Here is a 25,841-nt window from a genome sequence, read left to right as displayed (position 1 = left end):
TAAATAAACGTACTTCTTTTACATTACTTGCTTTCTCTAGGCAGAGAAGGCAGTTTCAGTAATGATGCATGACGTAGTCAGGGGCTTCTAAGCCAAATACCACGTAAGCTGGTAGTGAGGCAGAGCGATTCTCAGTTGGAAATATTTTCTAGGGGAGTTCCAGTTCCGGGATTTGCCTAACAATCAAGGGAAACCGAAAATCATGGTAGGAATCTGGGATGGCAACAACTTTTATTTAATTCTTGATCAATGTGGTTCAAATGGCTCTAAGCACTATGGGATTTAACTTCTGAGGTCATCAGTCCTCTAGGACTTAGAACTACTTAAACCTAACTAACCTAAGGACATCACACATATCCATGCCCGAGGCAGGATTCGAACCTGCGACCGTAGAGGTCGCGCGGTTCCAGACTGAAGCGCCTCGAGCCGCTCTGCCACACCGGCTGGTCAGTGTGTTCCAGACAAATTATATTAAAGTGTAGTGTATGTGAAAAAGTATTTTCTTTGCGTATACAGAGTAATCACAACGACTTTTACAGTATACCTCTGTTCCGGTAGCGCGAGGCTGTAGTAGACACATTCAGTTGGTTGAAGAGGTGCCTGAAAGATTCATGTCCACACACAGTGCTAATTACTTTCTTTTCCTCAATGAATATTTATGCCTATGTGGGAGTTGCCGAAGAAAATAGCCATAAAGAAATTCGAGTCAAACGTACAAAGAACTTGAAATCATAAGCCCACTATCAATTACACGTTGCATCCCCTCTAGCCTGAATGCATGCACAAATTTGGTTGGACATGGTTTTCATGGAGCCATTGTATCTTCTCCTAAGGCAAGCTGGACCACAACTGTTGTAAATGGTCCTAGATACCATGGTTTGTCGCTGGGTAGGATTTTGTTGCATTTTCCTTTTGCACACGCAGGAAGACACACAGAAAAGTCAATTGATTAACGGACACACATGCACACACACAATCAATAAACACAACTCTTCATTTAGTAATGATATCTTTTGTAGCTGTCCTACCTGCTATCCTTTGACTGAAGAAGCGTGGGATTATCTGTATATACATTGAAGCGTCTAAGAAACTGGTATAGGCATGCGTGTTCAAATACAGAGATATGTAAACAGGCAGAATACGGCGCCGCGTCTGCAACGGCTATATAAGACAATAAGTGTCTGGCGCAGTTGTTAGATCGGTTACTGCTGCTACAATGGCAGGTTACTAAGATTTAAGTGAGTTTGAACGTAGTGTTATAGTCGGCGCACGAGCGATGGGACACAGCATCTCCGAGGTAGTGATGAAGTTGGGATTTTCGCGTACGACCATTTCGCGAGGCTACCGTGTACTTCAGGAATCCGGAAAACAGCAAATCTCCGACATCGCTGCGGCCGGAAAAAGATTCTGCAAGAACAGGACCAACGACGAAAGGCCTCCTCAAGGGACACCGCCTTGACGTAATGCTGCCCGTGCGGGCGAGGAGGTTTGCGTGCTCTAGATCCGGAGGGATATGCCAATTGTGATATCTGGCGGAATACCTGGTGCCTCAAGATGTCAAAAGACTGCCGAAAGAGTCCGAAGAATTATTGTAGTATATGCCGTTGTAACAATTTAGCGATATCTGTAAAATTAGTAATAATAATTTGAAGTAAGAAAATCTTGCGACTGTTTCTCTGACACCTTAAAGGATGACCTGACTGCGGGTGGAAAGGGATGCCTTAGGTAAAGTACGTCTAGAGTTTCACACTCTAAACTTAATTCAGTGGTCAGAACAGAAAAATAAAAAAGGAAATGAAATGGATTACCATGAAATTCACGTACATGTAATTCCATATGTAACGGTCCATTGTTGTCATCAAGAAAGTAGACCGTGATAAGTAAGTAAATAAAATAAATAAATAAACATCTGATCAAAGGGTCTTGTATAACCATGAATAATCTGTGGCAACGTGATGAATAACAAACAAAAATTACCTATGATGTGTTCACAAATTAATGCTCAAATTTTGTTTGATGAAAAGGCGTGACATGTAGTAAAAGTTCGAACACTGGTTTAACCTAACCATTGCACGTTGGCTAACTAAACTAGTAGATCAATCTGTACTGCTGTCTTTGACAGTTTCCAAGTTCAAGCTGCTTATAGATACACACTTCGACACATGAGTATGATTGTCTGAGCATCGCAGACGGTAACTGACCGGCAACTAGAACTGCGAATGGTCGAATGAAGCGGATGAAGCGGTACGGCTCTTAGAACTATTTGGCTGATGAAGGAAGTAGTCTCGGTTTTCAGCGCCTTGTGTGATGTCACACGTAACGGCTGGAGGATGGATTGACAACTTTAATGTTTCTGTGTGCACAGCCATGTATCGCATCAGACGGTGAACACAGCAGAAAGGTTTTTAGCACCAATTTCTTGTAAACTGTGTAACCTCAGTGTCTATCGCGAATATATGAGGATTTCGTGTTTCCATGAAAGGAGTAGTTTTGTTAGAAGTACTTCAATATATTTGAGTTCAGAATATGTTCTGAGATTCTACAACAAATTGACGGCAATAAGATTGGCCACTAGTTTCGTGGATAACAAGTATTATCATTTTTATACACAGGTGCGCTTTTTTTGAATCACTGGGAACCATTTTTTGTTCAAGACATCTGCGGTATGTAAGGGTTTCAAAGGGACTAACACGTCTGCAAATTCTGTATAGAATCTGGCACGGATTCCACCAGGCCAACGGAATCTTGTATGATTGTAGTGATTTTAGTTGTCTCTCTACGTCACAAACATCTACACCGCTCATCTTTGCAGTGGTGCAAGAGATAAACTAGGACAGTACATCTGCGTCTTCCTCAGAAAAGTAACATCGGAAAGCAGAGTTCAGTATTTCTGCTTTGTCTTTGCTACACTCTAGTTTAGTTCCTGTGTCATCCGTCCCTGTCTGGACATCTTGGTGCTGCTGACAGCCTTTACATATGATCAGAATTCCTCTAGGGTTTTGTGAGAGACCCTTGTCTTCCTGCACTATCCAACGCCTTAACACATATAGTCCAACATCAACTAACAAATTGCCTAATTACAAACAACCTACTAGACGAATACCATTCAGGTTTGTGTAAAAGTCGCGGCGCAGCATCTGTGTTAATAAAGTAACAGGTGACCTGGAGCTTGCCACGGGTGCACAGGAAGTGACTATCATGTGATTCTTACACTTGAGCAAACTCTTTGACACTATCGACTTCGACATAGTATTTATAGAATAAAAATCCTCGTCCTCAGGTGCCACCAACTGAGAACAAGAGGAAAATCCACTAAAGTACTAGTACTACGGGGCTAACAAAATATAATGAAAGCTACAGCTGTGAAAAGTAGTATACTCACATAATATGGGAACATAAATGTGTGCCGATCAGATCAGCCAGTGATGGGCGGGAGGGGGGGGGGGGGGTTCACACCCACGTCAAACAAACGAAAAGGACAAACGTTAACTTTGGGAAGGATTCCGGACAGGAGTGAACTCAATAATAACTTAAATAAATAAGTAGTTGAATTCAGACGTAGGAATAGCAACCACAGCTCCTTCCTAGACAGCGCGACACGGAAGTGACTAGTCCAGGCGGCTCAGAAGCCACCTGACAGTGGAGGCGGAAGTGACTGACGTAGGAGCTAGTGAGGTGGGGATCTGTAGTAAACAGCCGCAGAAGTGCGAGAAACAGTGGCTGACTGGTCCGTCTGCTGATGTAAGTGTGGTTCAAAGATCGGTACAAAATAGAACTAAAACTATATGCCAAGTACAGCAACATACAAATATTGCGAATCGGCAAAAATGCCTAAAAGCCAACGAAGCAGAGTGCATCAGATTAAGAAAATATAAGATAAAAATACAACTAAAACAGTGGGTGCGGATGATATATAAAAATATATCTAATAGTTGAGCAATAAGGCAATGAGATTTGAGGTGTGGTAGGAGAATGATGCTAAGTGTTAGGATAGGTGCCTATGTGCAGAGTCGTCCATGCAGAGCAGAAACATCTTAGTATAAAAAGTTTAACTAGGCTTACAATGATAAACGCAAGAGAAATAACAATGTACACAAAAAACACTCTGCATCCACATATACCACACGTAATGAAAATAAGAGAGGAGCAAAAGCGGCTATCAACTAGAACTAGGAAAAGCGAGTATAGAAATTAAGCTTAGGTGTAGTGGATGGGATCCTCGTGGTTGTGGCACAATAGGATTAATTCAACGAAAAAGTCGTAGAAATGGAATAACGTAATCAAACTTAGATAGATGGGAGGGTCACTTTCAAGACACAAAATGTAATAACATATAAAGATAAGTATAGGAGGACGAGACGGAACTCATGACGATAAAAAGATAAAAATGCGACAAAAACGTGGGGTACTGATGGTATACGTAAAGTATATCCACAAGTCGAGCAATAAGACGATACAATTGTAAGGTGGCCAGAAAAAGATGGAACCGCTGAGATCGCTAATCATGTGTTATGAGCCTAAACATGGTTTTAATATAAAAAGCGTGGTCAGGATAAAACTGATATAGCCAAGAGGAATATCAATGTGGACATATAAAACATAACGAGGTTTCAGGTGACACCAACCGTTATAAAAATAAGTGAGACACAAAAGAGTCTCTAAATTACAACAGGCGAGTAACGAAACTATGTCTACACGTAGTCGAAAAGAACATTAAAATTCAGGTACAATAGCATCGATGTGACAACAGAGTCATTAAAATAAAATAGCAGAAAGTAATGTTACGTACATGGGAGTGCCAATAATAAAATAAATTCTCCGTTAATAAAGAATGGAAGCTCGGAAGATTTTCGCGTGGTAGCCGAAACATATTACCATTCCTTCAACATGCACAAGAAATTGTTCGAGTTAACCACCAGCATCAAGTTTAGAAAAACATGTTTATGGAATAAGTTTATTTCAAATTATGTCAAACAATATTTTAATGGGACTAACGCTGCCCCCCCCCCCCTCAAGTAGTTCACGAAAACAGCTGCGAAGAAAGAAATTCGAGCACTGTACTCCAAGAAATACCACTGGAATAAAAAAACGTACCTAGCTCACCTACGTTTACCTAAGGAACTCGAAAGTTTCACTTTCGACTATACTTATAAGTACATTATGTACAGTATAAAGGACTTTGGTGATGAAACAAAAAGCACCCACAAAGGCTTAAGCTACGAACTAACATATCTACTTCAAATAACCCCCCCCCCCCAAAAAAAAAAAAAGAAATGTTTCTTCAAATTTCACAATAACGTAGAAAATCGCACTAATATTTGTTATAACGCTGATGAGATGAAAATACTTAACAAAGGCCTCTCATATAACACGTACCCAAATTCAACCATAAAGTAGCAACGGGCTTAGTAGCACACACCACGGCAGATTTAGACCACGCAAAAACGAATGTTGTTAAAAAAGCCATATCGCCATTAAGTTAAATAAGGTCATCTCTTATGAGTTAGCTCAACAACATACTCATGTATCATGTTGGCCTGACACTCAAACTAGAGATCAATTGTTAGTCCGCAATATTGACAAAAAACTGGGGAAGAATCAAGCCCTGGCCATACGTGCAGATAAAGACCGCACCTGTGTTGTCACCCTGGAGGTAGACTACGTACAGAGAGCTCATGACTTTATTATTAGTAATTTCACTGAAGCTTGTCATTTCGCTTTACCTTCGAAATTTTTAAGTGAAATCAAAAAACAAATTTAAAAACAAACAAAAATATTTGACCCCTTCCAAAAAAGAGCGTTATTACCAATGAATCCTAAAACTCCAAAGTTAAGAGGTACACGGAAAATACATAGGCTAAGCATAATGCTCCCCTTTGAGAGATTGTTAACGTCATAGATTCTCCTGATTACTGGCTCACCAAAGAACTCAACTCTTTTCTTGACAAGCATTACCATTAGCCAGCTACCTACGCCACTAAGACTCGACACGAGCTCATTGTCTGCTTAAACAAAACTAGTGTTACCAACAACACGTACATTGCAAGCTTGGACGGCACCAACATGCACACTAACGTCCGCACGAAAGGAGTGACCCTCACAATCGAGAATAATTTGAAACAATACCTTAATCTCTATACAAAAATCATTAATGATTTCGTTATGCTCGTCCGACTTGTTCTTGAACACAATTACTTTCGATTTGGGGATGCTGTCTACAGACAGCGCGACTGTTTTGCCATGGGTTCACCACTCGCGAACATAGTTTAGTGAAAAAAATATGAGCTTATCGAGAATTGGACCAGATTTGCGACTGGATTTAAGACTTCCTTACAGACAGAATTCAACACTTCGCTCTTAACGGAACAAAATAGGTAGATGTAAAGGTAAGTTCTGGAGTACCCCATGGAAGTGTGATAGGACCGTTACTGTTTACAATGTGTATAAATGAACTAGTAGAAAGAGTCGGATGATATTTAAGGCTGTTCGCAGATGATACGGTTGCCTATAATAAAGTAGCAACGCCAGAAGATAGTAACCTGCAAAACCATCTCCAGAGAATTGATGAACCATGGCAGTTGACCCAACGTAAATAAATGTAACATACGGATCATACATAGGGAAAATAAATCCAATACTGTAAAGCTACACTATTGATGACAAACAGCTGGAAACAGTTTCTATAGTAAAATATCTAGGAGTAACTATGCAGAGCGACCTTAAGTGGAATGATTACATAAAACATAATGGGATAGCAGATGCCAGACAGATTCATAGGAAGAATCTTAAGCAACAGTAGCTCATCCACGAAGGAACTGGCTTATAAGACGCTTGATCGACCGATTCTTGAGTATTGTTCATCTGTCTGGGATCCCTACCAGGTAGAACTATTAAAAGAGACAGAAGATCCAACGAGGAGCTACGCGTTTCACTACGGAAACGTTTAGCCGGCGCGAGAGCATTACGGAGATGGTCAGCAAACTCCACTGGCAGGCGTTACAAAAGATGCGTTCTGCATCATGGAAATATTTAATACTGAAATTTCGAGAGAGCACTTTACGGGAAGTGCGTCTTGCATATTGACCACGAGGAGAAAATTCGAGGAATTAGAGCCAACACAGAGGCTTACCGACAATCATTCTTCCCACGCCTTATTCGCGAGTGGTACTGGGTTGAAGGGTTTAGGTAGTAGTACAAAAGTACCCTTCGCCACGCACCATTAGCTGTCTTGCGGAGTAGGATGTAGATGTAGTTGCTAATAATTTCGTCACCTATATCGAATCCCAATATTTTGAAACTAATCTTACCCGCAAACACAATATTGTATGTTACCGGCGTTGCGAAGATAACCTTTTTCTTTACAACTGCCCGAAGGAACAAATTACCCAATTCCAACAAAAACAGAATGATTGTTGTTGTTTTTGGGATGTACTGGCGCTCAACGACGAGGTTATCAGAGTCAAATTTGAATGGTGTGCTTCCGCAAATACATTTTACGTTGGAGCATCACGAAAACTTATCACTACCTTATTTAGATCTTCGTATCTCCATACGGGGCAGCAATATTATGTTACGCATCTACAGGAGGAAGTCAACCATCAACAGCGTTATTCATGAGTCATCTAACTATCCATACAAGTCCAAGGCAGGCGCATTGTGCGCCATGGAAAAGCCTTTGCGTGATGTACCTCTGTATGTGCGAAGTCATAACAAGGAACTCCAGACCAAGGGCTATTCAGCGCAAGTCGTTGATTCTCTCGAGCGGGGCAGATTCTTATAAAGAAGCGAACCGGTGTTAGACAGGATATTACCCTTACACCCGTTAATGAAGACATGCACAAGAAGAAGTACTGCCAAGTACTATACCTAGAGACAGTACCTGTGAAAACAGGTAAATTGCTAAAGAAGGTTGGCATCCCACCAGCTTTTCATATACCATACCAAGTAGGCCTTCCATTCAGACGGCATGAAACCTGAAATAAAAAACCACATACACACTCGAGTATTTATAAAATCAAGTGTGGTGGGCTGTCACAGACAATACACAGGGCAAATAAAACGGACGTTTGCTATCAGATTTAGAGAACATCGGGATCCAATTAATTCAAAATCTGCTTTAAGCAGCCATCTTAAGGCCTGTAAACACTCATTCCTTCACATCAACAAAAACCTCAGCCTCCTTCACCAGCATCAAAATGGACGCGTCCTTGACATCCTTGAATAAATCGAAATTTTGCACAATTTCAACCAGAACTCCGAGGTTGCGCTAAATGAACAAATTAACATTCAAACACAATTTTATTCTAAATGACTATGGATTTCTCAAGCACTAAATGCTGTGCACTTGTTCTAAGTGTTCCAAGCATCTTCTTTATTACCGGATAATTACTTTTATCATTGATAGGCCCATCATGTGACATTACTTTCTGCTATTTTATTTTAATGACTATGTTGTCATATGGATGCCACTGTACCAGAATTTTAATGTTGTTATCCTCCACACGTGACATAGTTTCGTTACTCACCTACATTAGTTGTAATTTAGAGACTCTTTTGCGTCTCACTAATTTTTATAACGGTTGGTGCCACTTGAAACACCGTTCTCTTTATATGCCCACATTGATAATCCTCTTGTGTATATCAGTTTTATCGTGACTAAACTTTTCATATTAAGACCTTGTTTATGGATCCTAAAGAGGAGGCCATACATGATTAGCGATTTCAGGGGTTGAGCAACGGTGCTCATGTCATCTGTCGTCTTGAAAAAGGATCAGTTCCGAAGGCCTCTTGCCTTTCGACCGTTACAAATGAAACCATCAGCATCGTGTGTCCCAGCAGAAATCAGAAGTCTGGAACCACACTTATGACTGCATATGATTGAATGTACAGTAACGAAAATGGAAAGCAATTGTACAGTTTGGAAGAAAAATGCAAGGAAGAATACTGTGTGTGTAATGTGGCACTGCGTATTGACAGTTATACACTGTCTGACATCCAAAGTAAATGATATTGTACTATTAAATGGCATTTTCCTCTATTCCCATTGAAAGACCGATTGAAATAAGTTATTTTTTAATTAGTATGATTTTAATGCATATTTATTTTGTTACACTCAGCAACAAGCAGCTAAATTAAAAAATAAAATATGAAGAAAATTGACAGTTTATTGTTTAATCAGAAGTGATAATGCTATTTTAAGTGCATGGGACATAAACACATAAAGCATAAAGAATGAGATATTTATTGTTGTTACTCAGAAAACGGGTCTACGAAATCTTCTGTGTCTACAAAACGATTGTTGTCTTTTACAGGTTCTTAACTACATGTCTCGTAACATGAGTACTGGGAAAAAGCTGGTTGTTTCGTCACTTTTGGATATCACTAACGAAACAATGTTTGTGACTAAATCTGTGAGGGAATTAATGTTCGACGGATACTTCGATCTTCTGCTCAACTTTACAAATGAACTGTCATTACCAATTCCATTTGAGGAGTTCGGATACTTTGTTGATGTACGTAAGCAAGATAACATTATTTTTACTGAAATTAAGCAACCATCAAATAATGACAATCAAAAGCATGAATATTTGTTACAAACTCATGCCAGAGTGTTTACGTTGTCACCGATAAACGCTGAGAGGTGGTAAGTCACATACAAAGGATAATTTTTTGTCAAGGAACATTTCCTTTTAATCCATCGTTTATGTGCTACTCTGTTCAGACGACCATAACATACTGAGAATGAACAACAACAGTTGTGCATACGTCACGTTATTTAAAGACGTCTAGGAGCAAATTTACGGCAGATGTTCAGAGAATCTGTTCTGAGCCTCATTGCGTACTTGATACTTTCCAAACAATGGCCGTCCGACTCCCTCGAGTGTAGTCGTATTCTGTCTCTGTCTAGAAGTGCATCATCGATCGGAGCAGTCAGTTCAAATCAGGTACCTTCCTTCATTTTCTGCCAGTCTCATGGTTTAGATGTCTGTATTCCCTTACGCCTGCTTCAATATTTTCTCCTTCCGTCGTTAAATTCAACATCTGTGTTATCCAGAAATTTCCTCATTTCCTCAAGGCCTTGCCTTTTTACCTATGTGATCGTCTGCTGTCTTCCCCATACCCTGTTTCATCTCTCAAAGCTACCTATTTGTCTTGTATTGTAATATTTCCGACCGCCCTTTCCTCGCTCCGTTTCAATCCAATGTTGTCTGATCCTTCCTCTGTAGCTCTCAACAACGTCTGATTTCTTCAATTTATCCAGCTCTAGAACGAGATTTTCACTCTGCAGCGGAGTGTGCGCTGATATGAAACTTTCTGGCAGATTAAAACTGTGTGCCCGACCGAGACTCGAACTCGGGACCTTTGCCTTTCGAGGGCAAGTGCGCTACCAACTGAGCTACCGAAGCACGACTCACGCCCGGTACTCACAGCTTTACTTCTGCCAGTACCTCGTCTCTTCTCCTTCATTTGCTACCTTTCTGTAATTTTTCCAGTTTTAATCTCCAGTTAATAACCAACAAATTGTGGTCAGAGTCTGCATCTATCCCTGGAATTGTGTAGCAATTAAAAATCTGGTTTACAAATCTCAGTCTTACGATTATACACTCAATCTGAAACCTTGCAGTGTCCCCAGGTCTTTTACACCTACACAACCTTAAGCCAAGTGTTAGCCATGGTCAGATTATTCTCTGTGCAAGATACTACGAGACAACTTTCTCTGTCGTTTCTTTCCTACTATTTTTCCTTCTTTCTTTTTTTACGATAGCAAATTTTTGTCTCCCTAAACTATTTGAAAGGTTTCTTTTGCCTCATCATACATTTTCATCTCTTGACATGTAAATTATTATTATTTTGGTGGTTGTTGGCTACTGGTTACTGTAATGTCGGTCATTGTAGCTTACCCGCCCTCCTACTTTCTCATTCATTATTAGGCCTACTCCTCCATTATCCCTATTGATTTTGTGTTCATAAACCTGGCCTGACAGAATGTACTGTTCTTCCTGCCACCGCAGTTCATTAACTCCCACTACATCTATCTTCAACCTCCCTATATTCCTTTCTAAATTCTCTAAGCTACCCTCTAATAGGCCCGTAGAATGCCAGTTTTATTTTTCCGATGGAATGTCGTCCGGCGATTCGAATGGGTGACTATTTTACCTCAGGAATATTTTAAAAAAGAGGATGTCATCGTCAGTTGCCCGTACAGTAAAGCTGTATGCCCTCGGGAATAAAATAACGGCCGTAATTTCCCCTTGCTTTCTCTATTTCGCATTACCAGCAGAGCAAGGCCATGTTGGCTAATGTTTAGAAGACCAGACCAGTCAGTCATCCAGACTGTTGCCTCTGCAGCATCGCAAAAAGACTGCTGCCCTATTCAGCAACCACGGATTAGCCTGGCCTCTCCGTTGAGGTCCACGTTATGGGTATCTCTATCACTGAGACACCCAAGTCACCCCACCTCGTCAAGGTCCATGGTTTGTGGAGGTTCTCGAGCTTTCTGACTCCAAATGTCAATTGCATGTAGTCCCCTTTGCAGTGTTCACTCGGAAACTGATCTGGTTGGACCCGCATTCACTTACAGCAGCAATACCTGTCGGGTTTCAAATCGATTGTCATTGATAAAGGCGTAACACTTGTCTCTGGTCCCTGTCGGTTTGGATATTTTTTACGACCACTCTTCTTACGCGATCTTACATGGCTGCGAGTGGTACTCAGTCCCTGTAGACACGTCGGACAGCATACGCTAGTACACCAATAAATCGGGGAAAGTCATTCACAGTATGTTCATCGGCATGTCCAAACACGATAGCTCTTTTCAGCCACTTTGTCACGTCCCCATGACGACAATTTCACTGCCCTGATACGCTATGGCAGACCTGCACGTACACATCATTTCACAGCCTTTGATGGTCATATAATCACCTGGTTCAAGTTCTACAACGCTAGAGGCGCTGTTTTAAGTGGGTAATTAATATTTTATCCGGTTCGCTTACATAAAACGTGACATTCACATTTCACGAGTGAAAAAGATTATATGCGAAGGAAGTAAATCTTTACAATTACGTAGGTGAGCAAATCTACGAAGACAATTAAACTTTTTTTTTCTCCAAAAATTTGATTCCTATGACTTCGTCATTACTGCGTTTCTTTTGAATGCCTACGGATTTTGGAGACCTTACCTACTTTTCACCTCATCCTTCGACGCTTCAACATACACTCCTCCCTTATCTGCAATCCGTCAGCTGCCCCTTTTCACAGTTGTAGAAGAGTGCGCTTCCTCCACTTCTGCTTTCTTTTGCAGCACGCTCCTTCTAAAACCCGTCGCCAAGCTGTTAAAATCCTGCCATTATTCAGCATCTACGCGAATTCTTCCACTTCTATCTTACATTGTACCAAATTCCACACCTAAACAGAAAGCCCCTGGTCTTTTGCACTTCATCCTTATTTCAGATAACACACTATTAGCTTTTCAAGCAATGGTTAACACCGCAATAACTGACACTCACCGCAATATGGTCACCAGTAATCGGAAGACATTTAACACACAGTCTCATAATTCCTGAAAAGCATCACTCATGATTGCCACTTTTAGCCCAATATAAAACTTTAGTGTTTTACCCTGCAGAGTGAAAGTCAACAGATTTTGCAAGGTGATTGGCACAAGAGTGGGAATCATTTGCTACCTGCAGCAATTGTCCGTGAGAGAGAAAAATGACTACTGCTGTGCTTACGGTATCTATTACCCACCCGAAAATGAACACAAGGTTGACGTTGCGATAGTGGATTCTTAATAAAAGTTCAGTCAATGGCGAAAATTAAGTCCTTCAAATTAAGTAAATCTGGGAGAGATGGTGCAATTTTCAAAATCGCATATGTAAAGTCCCATAGTACACATTTAGTAAAACTTCGATTTGTACAATTAAACACACCAGTTGTCGAAGACATGAATTGTTTTGGATTTTTTTCACTGCAACATTTAAACGTACTATTTGACCATAAAAACTATTTTACATTTATATGCGACAAGCTAAAAACTGCAAAACTCCCCTGTTTCCAAATATATATATATATATATAGGGTGTTTCACTAAATGTGTTTGCCTCTGTAAGTTACGAAGAAATAGGCGACGGAAATGTTTATTGCGGTAGGTCACCATAAGAAACGTTACACTGCCTGCGGAGCTATGAACATAGTTTGTTGTGTTATTATCCAAAAAGTTACAGCAAAAAGATACAATTTTTAAATGGAACAATAGTTGTTTCTATCATACACTGGAAACAGTAACATCAGCTGTGTGTACATCAATTTAAATTACATTCCTATCACTTTTAGTTTGGGAGCTACAACCCTTCAAAGTTTCAGGGGCAGATACCACACGCTGTACATAATACATGGCTGTGCGGTGGGTGATGGATGTCCTGGCGGTGTTAAGTTGATTTAAATGAGATGTTCAAATGTGTGTCCATGTTCCTGAATGCACAATGCATGGCGCCTTCTAAAGGATCCGCGGACTAGATGTAACAATGCCGGTGTCACGGAGCAACATGCGACCACAATGCGCCGTTTTAGATCTTCCTTTAGATATCCCCACAAAAAGAAATCTAATGGTATTAAATCGGGCGAGCTTGCAGGCCATGAATGAGGACCATGCTAACTTGTTGTTTAGTTCTTCCACAACAGCACGAGCGGAATGGGCTGGGTGACCATCGTGCTGTATCCACATATGGACTCTTATGTGTAGACACACATGTTCAAGGACACCACCCAAACTGTCGACTATAGACGCGCGATATAACTCACTTGACAGTAGTGTTCCTGGGAAGTAGTGTGGACCGATGATGTGATCCCCAAGGATTCCACACCACACATTAATAGACCACCTACGGTGACGGTCGACAGGTCGTACCCACCGAGGATTGTCTGCGGCTCAGTAGTGCACGTTATGGCGATTCACTGCACCATAATTTGTGAACGTGGACTCATCAGAGAACATAACACCTTGTAAAGACTCCAGCGTGAAATTACGGATGACCCATTCACAGAATGTAACTCTCGCACGGAAATCGTTCCCATGCAGCTCCTGGGTCAGTGACAGGCGGTACGTGTGAAACCTGTGGCCGTACACTAAACGCCACAAAGATGTGAGTCTGACACCAGCGACTGCAACAACGGCTCGTAAGCTGACATGAGGATCGTGGTGTACTGCAGCTAAAACAAACACCTCCGTCTCCTCACTTCTTGCAGTTCTTCATCTGTTACTGGGGCGCATTACCAAGCTGCCTGTTTCCCGAAGTCGTTGTTCGGCACGTAGGAACGTAATGGCTGCCGGAGCTCTTCGCCTAGGATATCTCGCGGCGTACGCCACGGCTGCTTCAGTGGCATCGTGTCGGCACTCGCCGAGCGTCAGCAACATGTCAATGTACTCGTTGTTCGTGTATGCCATCTTCATCTGATGTCAGTAACTGTGGTATATTGAGCCCCGTTTGTTTGTGTGGCTCGAACTGTCAGGTATACGGCCGTGTCCGAGGACAGTCAGCAGTCTAACAGCGCATCGAGGAAGCTTCTCGCTCCGTGACAAAAATGGTGCAAATGGCTCTGAGCACTATGGGTCTGAGGTCTATCAAAACTAGACATGATTGTCTCAATGGTCATCAGTCCCTTGAACTTTTTTTTTTTTTTTTTGGTCATCAGTCTACTGACTGGTTTGATGCGGCCCGCCACGAATTCCTTTCCTGTGCTAACCTCTACATCTCAGAGTAGCACTTGCAACCTACGTCCTCAATTATTTGCTTGACGTATTCCAATCTCTGTCTTCCTCTACAGTTTTTGCCCTCTACAGCTCCCTCTAGTACCATGGAAGTCATTCCCTCACGTCTTAGCAGATGTCCTATCATCTTGTCCCTTCTCCTTATCGGTGTTTTCCACATATTCTTTTCTTCTCGGATTCTGCGTAGAACCTCATCATTCCTTACCTCATCAGTCCACCTAATTTTCAACATTCGTCTATAGCACCACATCTCAAATGCTTCGATTCTCTTGTGTTCCGGTTTTCCCACAGTCCATGTTTCACTACCATACAATGCTGTACTCCCGACGTACATCCTCAGAAATTTCTTCCTCAAATTAAGGCCGGTATTTGATATTAGTAGACTTCTCTTGGCCAGAAATGCCTTTTTTGCCATAGCGAGTCTGCTTTTGATGTCCTCCTTGCTCCGTCCGTCATTGGTTATTTTACTGCCTAGGTAGCAGAATTCCTTAACTTCATTGACTTCGTGACCATCAATCCTGATGTTAAGTTTCTCACTGTTCTCATTTCTACTACTTCTCATTACCTTCGTCTTTCTTCGATTTACTCTCAAACCATACTGTGTACGCATTAGACTGTTCATTCCGTTCAGCAGATCATTTAATTCTTCTTCACTTTCACTCACGATAGCTATATCATCAGCGAATCGTATCATTGATATCCTTTCACCTTGTATTTCAATTCCACTCCTGAACCTTTCTTTTATTTCCATCATTGCTTCGTCGATGTACAGATTGAAGAGTAGGGGTGAAAGGCTACAGCCTTGTCTTACACCCTTCTTAATACGAGCACTTCGTTCTCGATCGTCCACTCTTATTATTCCCTCTTGGTTGTTGTACATATTGTATATGACCCGTCTCTCCCTATAGCTTACCCCTACTTTTTTCAGAATCTCGAACAGCTTGCACCATTTTATATTGTCGAACGCTTTTTCCAGGTCGACAAATCCTATGAAAGTGTCTTGATTTTTCTTTAGCCTTGCTTCCATTATTAGCCGTAACGTCAGAATTTCCTCTCTCGTCCCTTTACTTTTCCTAAAGCCAAACTGATCCTCACCTAGCGCATTCTCAATTTTCTTTTCCATTCTTCTGTATATTATTCTTGTAAGCAGCTTCGATGCATGAGCTGTTAAGCTGATTGTGCGATAATTCTCGCACTTGTCAGCTCTTGCCGTCTTCGGAATTGTGTGGATGATGCTTTTCCGAAAGTCAGATGGTATATCGCCAGACTCATATATTCTACACACCAACGTGAACAGTCGTTTTGTTGCCACTTCCCCCAATTATTTTAGAAATTCTGATGGAATGTTATCTATTCCTCCTGCCTTATTTGACCGTAAGTCCTCCAAAGCTCTTTTAAATTCCGATTCTAATACTGGATCCCCCATCTCTTCTAAATCGACTCCTGTTTCTTCTTCTATCACATCAGACAAATCTTCACCCTCATAGAGTCTTTCAATGTATTCTTTCCACCTATCTGCTCTCTCCTCTGCATTTAACAGTGGAATTCCCGTTGCACTCTTAATGTTACCACCGTTGCTTTTAATGTCACGAAAGGTTGTTTTGACTTTCCTGTATGCTGAGTCTGTCCTTCCGACAATCATATCTTTTTCGATGTCTTCACATTTTTCCTGCAGCCATTTCGTCTTAGCTTCCCTGCACTTCCTATTTATTTCATTCCTCAGCGACTTGTATTTCTGTATTCCTGATTTTCCCGGAACATGTTTGTACTTCCTCCTTTCATCAATCAACTAAAGTATTTCTTCTGTTACCCATGGTTTCTTCGCAGCTACCTTCTTTGTACCTATGTTTTCCTTCCCAACTTCTGTGATGACCCTTGTTAGAGATGTCTATTCCTCTTCAACTGTACTGCCTACTGCGCTATTCCTTATTGCTGTATCTATAGCGTTAGAGAACTTCAAACGTATCTCGTCATTCCTTAGTACTTCCGTATCCCACTTCTTTGCGTATTGATTCTTCCTGACTAATATCCTGACCTTCAGCCTACTCTTCATCACTACTATATTGTGATCTGAGTCTCTATCTGCTCCTGGGTACGCCTTACAATCCAGTATCTGATTTCGGAATCTCTGTCTGACCATGATGTAATCTAATTGAAATCTTCCCGTTTCTGCCGGCCTTTTCCAAGTATACCTCCTCCTCTTGTGATTCTTGAACAGGGTATTCGCTATTACTAGCTGAAACTTGTTACAGAACTCAATTAGTCTTTCACCTCTTTCATTCCTTGTCCCAAGCCCATATTCTCCTGTAACCTTTTCTTCCCTTGAACTTAGAACTACTTAAACCTAACTATCCTAAGGACATCACACACATCCATGCCCGAGGCAGGATTCGACCCTGCGACCGTAGCCGTCGCGCGGTTCCATACTGAAGCACCTAGAACCGCTCGGCCACACCAGCCGGCGGCGACGTTACATACAACTCGGCCGCACCACATTTAGAAGGCGCATTGCGTTATGCGCAGTGTGTGTGGTATCTGCCCCTGAAACTTTGAAGGGTTATAGCTCAAAAATGGTTCAAATGGCTCTGAGCACTAAGGGAATTAACATCTATGGTCATCAGTCCCCTAGAACTTAGAACTACTTAAACCTAACTAACCTAAGGGCAGCACACAACACCCAGCCATCATGAGGCAGAGAAAATCCCTGACCCCGCCGGGAATCGAACCCGGGAACCCGGGCGTGGGAAGCGAGAACGCTACTGCACGACCACGAGATGCGGGCGGGTTATAGCTCCCAAACTAAAAGTGATACGAATGTAATTTAAATTGGTGTATACACAGCTGGTGTTACTGATCCCAGTGCATGATAGAAACAACTACTGTTCCATTTAAAAAATTGTATCTTTTTGCTGTAACTCTTTCGATAATAACACAATAAACTTCTAACATTCTGCGAGATTTCTGTTTGTTCTATATCGTGTCTCCCTACCACTTTCGCGCAACGACGCTATGAGCGTGTTTTTTTAGGGAATTGACTAGTTTGAACCTGTGACCTGTTGCTGGTAAGGAGACGCCAGACCACACATGACATGTAGAGTTCAGAAGAATTCAGTGAGACTAGTGATGATATAACCAAATACTTAATGATTTCAGCGTCAACTCCACTGCACTCCCTGTAAAAGAATCTTAATACTAACTAAACTTAGTGGAAGGGGTTCAAGGCTTTCCTATTTTTAGTTAGCTGGTAAAATAACGTCGAAAACGCAGTTAAGTTTACCATTGGAAATTTTAATCTACTCACAAAACATTGTTTATAAATTGCACTATTGATAAAAGGAAATGTTTTAATACAGGATGATAAAAACCACCTGCGTTCAACAAAAATGTGAACGAATATTCCCTGAGTGGGTTTCCAAGTTCTACAATGGATCGAAGGATGACCTATGCCATATCACATCTATAATCTAGGTTTAAATTAAGTTTCACAAGAGAGAAAACTATCATAATGGTCTACAGTGACCCTCAATTATCTTTAATTACTTATCTAACTTGTCGTAAATTACAGTGGCTGATGTGGCTTCTCAACAGAAAAATCATCGCGTTTCAGATGTTTACTTCAAGTGGCAAATATGAACACCATGAGCTTTAATTGACGATCGACACTAGTATTACGCAAAAAGGGGGTGTAACAGATGAGACTTCTGCAGTTCTGAGTGAAGCTTTATGCGCTGTTATGCGGCAGCGCGTGCGTTCATTACCTTGTCGGTGTTCGTCAGGGGGCGGCAGACAGCACAGCTCCACTCACCTCGCCGTCTCGGAAGCAACTCTCTCCTAACTTCTCCTTACTACAATTTACCGAAGTTGGTTTAAAAAAACTATCTGGCTGCGTTTTCATCTACTCAATGTTAACCTTAAGCTCTGCCTACAAAAATTCTGTCTATCCAATGAGAAACGTTATACTTTTCGTGGTGGGGCAATGTTTTTAAAGTTTGCAACGTAACAGAGACGCGAAAAAGTCTCACGCTGAAACTTGCAGCTGGTTTGGTCCTTTTAGTGTTATCGTAAGATCTATACTGTTCTTCTGGGGGGCTCTATCTTTTAACATGGTCTGGGGGGGTGGTCCTGACGTAACAGAGACGCGAAAAAGTATCACGCTAAAACTTGCGGCTGGGGTGGCCCTTTTAGTGTTATCGTAAGATCTATACTGTTCTTCTGGAGGGCTCTAGCTTTTACCATGGGCTGGGGGGTGGTCCTAGCGGTTAGCTGGCGACGTGAGTGTCCGTCCCTTATCGTAGGGCCTTCTAGCTTAACACGGTTCTGCTCTCGGCTTCTGTTCTCGTTTCTTCCCTCGGAACTGCGTCTGTCTCACGGTGGGAAGGTATGACATGCATTTAGGCATTCTTGTGTTAGTCTGTGGTATTCCATTTGCTCACTCGCTACTCGTATTACTTTGGTTAATTTAATGGCACGATTTATTCGGAGCTATGTGACATACTACTGGATTTGCTTATCATATCAGGGTTTTCATGGAAGGTGTTGGATTTGGCTGACACCTTACAAACTATGTTCATAGCTCCCCAGACAGGGTAACGTTTCTTATGGTGACATACCGCATCAAATATTTCCGTCGCCTATTACTTCGTAACTTACAGAGGCAAACACATGTAGTGAAACACCCCACATATCCACCCCACAATATATTTATAACGATATATATATGGTTATAAATATATAGTGGGGTGGAGAAAAAAAAGATGGAATGTTAACAATTGTTTTAATGATATCTTATTTATATACCTAGGTGATTCACTGGTTTGAATAACTAGTTTACTGACAGTTGAAAACATTAAAACTAAAACATATAATCCATATATCTTTAGTTAATACACCCAGTAATTCCTAGTGAAATATTAAATCAAAAATAAAGGTGAGATTTACGAACTTACTTCATCTGGTTTTCTTTTTATTTCCTCTGCCACACTCGATACAGAACATATCAAAAATCGTGCACATTTCCTGTAACTGAAACCTACAAGTTGCACTTTTTTTCGGTACAATTCTCCACACTCCTTACACATATGTAGGGACATATTTTTTTGTATTCTTGCTAAGTCATTTGAACGAAAATATAAACAAAACAGAAATGTTTTCACCGATTTGAAGCTGATATTCGATTTGTGCTGCAAGTATCCGCAACGAAAAAAATGTGTGGCATTTGTACAGGATTTTATTGCGATATGTATCCCAATCCGCAGGGGAGAGACGCTGCATCTTTCGTGACCTTGGAAGCCAAATTGGCAGCACTGGAACCAAACTGCGGCCAATAGGAATTACTGTTAATACAACTGCTCAATCATTTGGAAATATTTAACTATTTAGCATATACTAAGAACTAATAGTGACACTGGAAAAAAATTTGAAGGGATATTTATGGACTTACCTGAGCTATTCCACCAGAGCACATAACTTCCTTGATCGAAATGCAAACATTTTTATTAGGGTTCGGTGTCCACTGAGCAACTGCAATGCCGATAAGTGCACACTCTGTTGGTGCTTGCTAAAATTATGAGGGATGCGCTATACACCGCATGCAACATCTCTTGCGGATTTACCCTGATTATAGAGGTGTGACACTATGATAAAACAGTCCAGTTGTATCATACAGGCGTATACTTGTTGTAGAGGCTGTGCGTGTATGTGGCTGTACAAGGAGTGTACAGAGTACACACATGGACTAGCTTCAATGTACTGTTGTGACTATAAATGCTTTTAAGTTACTATTATTGCGACAAAGATCTGCATTATAACAAGTTTTTATCACTACTGTTCACAGAGGAATGGCTCGGAAACTTACGATGGTGTGTTCAACATGTACACTGGCGAGAGCAATCTAGACCTTCTGGGAACAGTGGCAAATTGGAATTATATGAATGAAACTCCTTACTTCGATTCGCCGTGCAACAAAATCAGCGGTACCACTGGAGAACTTTGGGCGCCAATCAAAAGTACAGCTGACGTCGGAATATTTGCTCCTGATGTTTGTTCGTAAGTACGTCTCTCTCCAAACTTACTAGAATAATTGGCGAGTAATGACTTACATTCGCACGCAGAAGACATTAAAAACTTCAGTGTAATTCGAATTTTAGTTGACGCAATTGCTTCTTTAAGCCCTTCACGCGGTAAAAAAAAAAAAAAATTAGAAAGGAAATTAACAACAGCAAATTACTGCCTATTGACTCCTGAAGTCTGAGGTTCAAATATGATTCACTATTGCTACGTCAGGTGTTTGCACCCAATAGAATACAGTATTTGATTCAAAGTGTCCGGACACCTGTTAGTGGATACTGATGTGGGGCGTGTTTACCCTTCGTCTTTATGGCACTTTTAACTCTGCTGGGGACACTTTCGATTCGGCGCCTGAATGTCTGCAGACAGACGGCACACTTTTCCTCCTTAACAATCGAGGCCAGTGAAATGGATAATCGGGTCTGGAGTGAAGTCGACATTCTGATTCATCCCAAAGACTTTCATTGGGTTTGTGACCACTCAATGTCATTCAATACGATCACGACGACACTCCTCGATCGACGTTAGCACTCGTGGTGTCACTCGCCTTCATACATGGCAGTGGACGTTTGAAAATTCGTGACGCTAGCTCAATGGTCGTCAATTGATTTAAATGTTATTCCCGGCTGACTTAATTCAATTACTGCCACGAGGGTGAGGAGAAAAAACACATCCTGGTGATACCATCATTATGCGTACTTAGATGTTCGATTAATCTGAATGGTTTGCAATGTTCCAGCGATTCTATTCGAACTCTATGCTGATGTACCGACAAGGACCATTTTCGCAGATAAACATGCAAGTATGTAATGGATGTTCAGTTTCTCAATATAGTTCGTCGCACTCACACATTCTACATCTACATCTATACTCCGCGAGCCACCTTACGGTGTGTGGCGGAGGGTACTTATTGTACCACTATCTGATCCCCCCTTCCCTGTTCCATTCACGAATTGTGCGTGGGAAGAACGACTGCTTGTAAGTCTCCGTATTTGCTCTAATTTCTCGGATCTTTTCGTTGTGATCATTACGCGAGATATATGTGGGCGGTAGTAATATGTTGCCCATCTCTTCCCGGAATGTGCTCTCCCGTAATTTCGATAATAAACCTCTCCGTATTGCGTAACGCCTTTCTTGAAGTGTCCGCCACTGGAGCTTGTTCAGCATCTCCGTAACGCTCTCGCGCTGACTAAATGTCCCCATGACGAATCGCGCTGCTTTTCGCTGGATCATGTCTATCTCTTCTATTAATCCAACCTGGTAAGGGTCCCATACTGATGAGCAATACTCAAGAATCGAACGAACAAGCGTTTTATAAGCTACTTCTTTCGTCGATGAGTCACATTTTCTTAGAATTCTTCCTATGAATCTCAACCTGGCGCCTGCTTTTCCCACTATTTGTTTTATGTGATCATTCCACTTCAGATCGCTCCGGATAGTAACTCCTAAGTATTTTACGGTCGTTACCGCTTCCAATGATTTACCACCTATGGCATAATCGTACTGGAATGGATTTCTGCCCCTATGTATGCGCATTATATTACATTTATCTACGTTTAGGGAAAGCTGCCAGCTGTCGCACCATGCATTAATCCTCTGCAGGTCTTCCTGGAGTACGTACGAGTCTTCTGATGTTGCTACTTTCTTGTAGACAACCGTGTCATCTGCAAATAGCCTCACGGAGCTACCGATGTTGTCAACTAAGTCATTTATGTATATTGTAAACAATAAAGGTCCTATCACGCTTCCTTGCGGTACTCCCGAAATTACCTCTACATCTGCAGATTTTGAACCGTTAAGAATGACATGTTGTGTTCTTTCTTCTAGGAAATCCTGAATCCAATCACAAACCTGGTCCGATATTCCGTAAGCTCGTATTTTTTTCACTAAACGTAAGTGCGGAACCGTATCAAATGCCTTCCTGAAGTCCAGGAATACGGCATCAATCTGCTCGCCAGTGTCTACGGCACTGTGAATTTCTTGGGCAAATAGGGCGAGCTGAGTTTCACATGATCTCTGTTTGCGGAATCCATGTTGGTTATGATGAAGGAGATTTGTATTATCTAAGAACGTCATAATACGAGAACACAAAACATGTTCCATTATTCTACAACAGATTGACGTAAGCGAAATAGGCCTATAATTATTCGCATCTGATTTATGACCCTTCTTGAAAATGGGAACGACCTGCGCTTTCTTCCAGTCGCTAGGTACTTTACGTTCTTCCAGCGATCTACGATAAATTGCTGATAGAAAGGGGGCAAGTTCTTTAGCATAATCACTGTAGAATCTTAAGGGTATCTCGTCTGGTCCGGATGCTTTTCCGCTACTAAGTGATAGCAGTTGTTTTTCAATTCCGATATCGTTTATTTCAATATTTTCCATTTTGGCGTCCGTGCGACGGCTGAAGTCAGGGAGCGTGTTACGATTTTCCGCAGTGAAACAGTTTCGGAACACTGAATTCAGTATTTCTGCCTTTCTTCGGTCGTCCTCTGTTTCGGTGCCATCGTGGTCAACGAGTGACTGAATAGGGGATTTAGATCCGCTTACCGATTTTACATATGACCAAAACTTTTTAGGGTTCTTGTTTAGATTGTTTGCCAATGTTTTATGTTCGAATTCGTTGAATGCTTCTCTCATTGCTCTCTTTACGCTCTTTTTCGCTTCGTTCAGCTTTTCCTTATCAGCTATGATTCGACTACTCTTAAACCTATGATGAAGCTTTCTTTGTTTCCGTAGTACCTTTCGTACATGATTGTTATACCACGGTGGATCTTTCCCCTCGCTTTGGACCTTAGTCGGTACGAACTTATCTAAGGCGTACTGGACGATGTTTCTGAATTTTTTCCATTTTTGTTCCACATCCTCTTCCTCAGAAATGAACGTCAAGGCAGTCAGGATAATGTCACAAGAGTCTCTGTCCCTGGCTCCAGTTCTGATTGTGTGACTATCCCATTCTATACCTGGTAGATTGAAGTCTCCCCCTATTACAATAGTATGATCACGAAACTTCTTCACGACGTTCTGCAGGTTCTCTCTGAGGCGCTCAACTACTACGGTTGCTGATGCAGGTGGTCTATAGAAGCATCCGACTATCATATCTGACCCACCTTTGATACTTAGCTTAACCCAGATTATTTCACATTCGCATTCGCTAATAACTTCACTGGATATTATTGAATTCTTTACTGCTATAAATACTCCTCCACCATTGGCGTTTATCCTATCCTTGCGGTATATATTCCATTCTGTGTCTAGGATTTCGTTACTGTTCACTTCCGGTTTTAACCAACTTTCCGTTCCTAATACTATATGCGCACTATTTCCTTCAATAAGAGATACTAATTCAGGAACCTTGCCCTGGATACTCCTGCAGTTTACCAATATTACGTTAACTTTTCCTGTTTTTGGTCTCTGAGGACGGACGTTCTTTATCAACGATGATAATGTCCTCTCTGGTAAGCCGTCAGGTATTTTATCGTTTCGCCCAAGGGGGGGTCCCTCTAACCTAAAAAACCCCCGTGTGCACGCCACACGTACTCTGCTACCCTAGTAGCTGCTTCCGGTGTGTAGTGCACGCCTGACCTGTCTAGGGGGGCCCTACAGTTCACCACCCAATAACGGAGGTCGATGAATTTGCAACCATTATAGTCGCAGAGTCGTCTGAGCCTCTGGTTTAGACCCTCCACACGGCTCCAAACCAGAGGACCGCGATCGACTCTGGGCACTATGCTGCAGATATTAAGCTCAGCTTGCACTCCGCGTGCGATGCTGGTTGTCTTCACCAAATCAGCCAGCCGCCGGAAGGAACCAAGGATGGCCTCAGAACCCAAGCGGCAGGCGTCATTCGTTCCGACATGTGCTACTATCTGCAGCCGGTCACACCCAGTGCGTTCAATAGCTGCCGGAAGGGCCTCCTCCACATTACGGACGAGACCCCCCGGCAAGCACACCGAGTGCACACTGGCATTCTTCCCCGACCTACCCGCTATTTTCCTGAGGGGCTCCATAACCCGCCTAACGTTGGAGCTCCCTATAACTAATAGGCCCGCCCTCTGTGACTGTCGGGACCTTGCCGGAGAATCGGCCACTGGCCCAACAGGCGAGGCATCCTGTGGTGGCTCGGAAACGATGTCATCACCACTAGGAAGCACCCCGTACCTGTTGGAAAGGGGTAAGGCAGCTGCCACGCGGCCAGATCCCACCTTCGCCTTTCGGCCAGGCACGCGCGAGCCCACCACTGTCCGCCATTCACCCTGGAGTGATGGCTGACCGGTAAGATGCTCACTGCCGGAAGACGCAGCGACATCAGGGGTTTCATGTGATTCCAAGGCCACCGAAGTAGGCATAGGTCTCACCACAGTTGCCCCAACGCCACTACGAGCCGACGCCTGCGCCTCGAGCTCGATGAGCTTAACAGACAAAGCCTCCACCTGCCCCCGAAGAGTGGCCAATTCTCCTTGCGTCCGCTCACAACAACCACAGTCCCTACACATGACTATGTTTACCCTACCCTATACGGTGACAAATTCCCAAGATAATCTTCTGATGAGCTACTCTGATAATCAAGAAACACTCACTGAAATACGAGACGCGAAAACTACGCTAGGTTTTCCCAGAAAAACTATTTAAAAGCTAAGCGCAGCAAATAAGTACAAAAACGCTTTATACAAACAGTACTCGCTGCTGCTGGTGCTCTCGCTCTGGCTGTCACAAGACAACTGCTGATTCAAGTGACTAGTGGCTAACGGCCGGGAAACAAACAAAGACGGTTTTAGGGCGCTTTCTGTTCTAAACGATCAAGAAAACACTAAGAAATCTAACACGAAAACTACGTAAAGTTTTATCAAGAACTGTTAGTTACTATGCAGAGCAGATAAACACAAATAGAATCCCTTCCTTAGTGGAAGGTCGTAAACAAAATGCAAAATAAACGCTTTATACAAACAGTACTCGCTGCTGCTGGTGCTCTCGCTCTGGCTGTCACAAGACAACATTATACACTCCT

The 25,841-nt window shown here is 42.0% G+C and overlaps 1 protein-coding gene across 1 annotated transcript in view; it reads left to right on the top strand.

The window, feature by feature from the left end:
- LOC126095477 (protein croquemort-like) overlaps nucleotides 1-25,841 on the top strand; it is a 117,376-nt gene that overhangs the window by 38,233 nt on the left and 53,302 nt on the right. The window contains exons 6-7 of the mRNA XM_049910268.1: nucleotides 9,312-9,512; nucleotides 20,601-20,812. Of these exons, the coding sequence (XP_049766225.1) occupies nucleotides 9,312-9,512; nucleotides 20,601-20,812 (413 nt within the window). The remainder of the gene's footprint in view (nucleotides 1-9,311; nucleotides 9,513-20,600; nucleotides 20,813-25,841) is intronic.

The sequence above is a fragment of the Schistocerca cancellata genome, chromosome 8 (genome assembly GCF_023864275.1).
Source record: "Schistocerca cancellata isolate TAMUIC-IGC-003103 chromosome 8, iqSchCanc2.1, whole genome shotgun sequence".
NCBI classification, from domain to species: domain Eukaryota; kingdom Metazoa; phylum Arthropoda; class Insecta; order Orthoptera; family Acrididae; genus Schistocerca; species Schistocerca cancellata.
The sequence above is the reverse complement of the archived record's forward strand: the minus strand, read 5'-3'. Positions and strand labels throughout refer to the sequence as shown.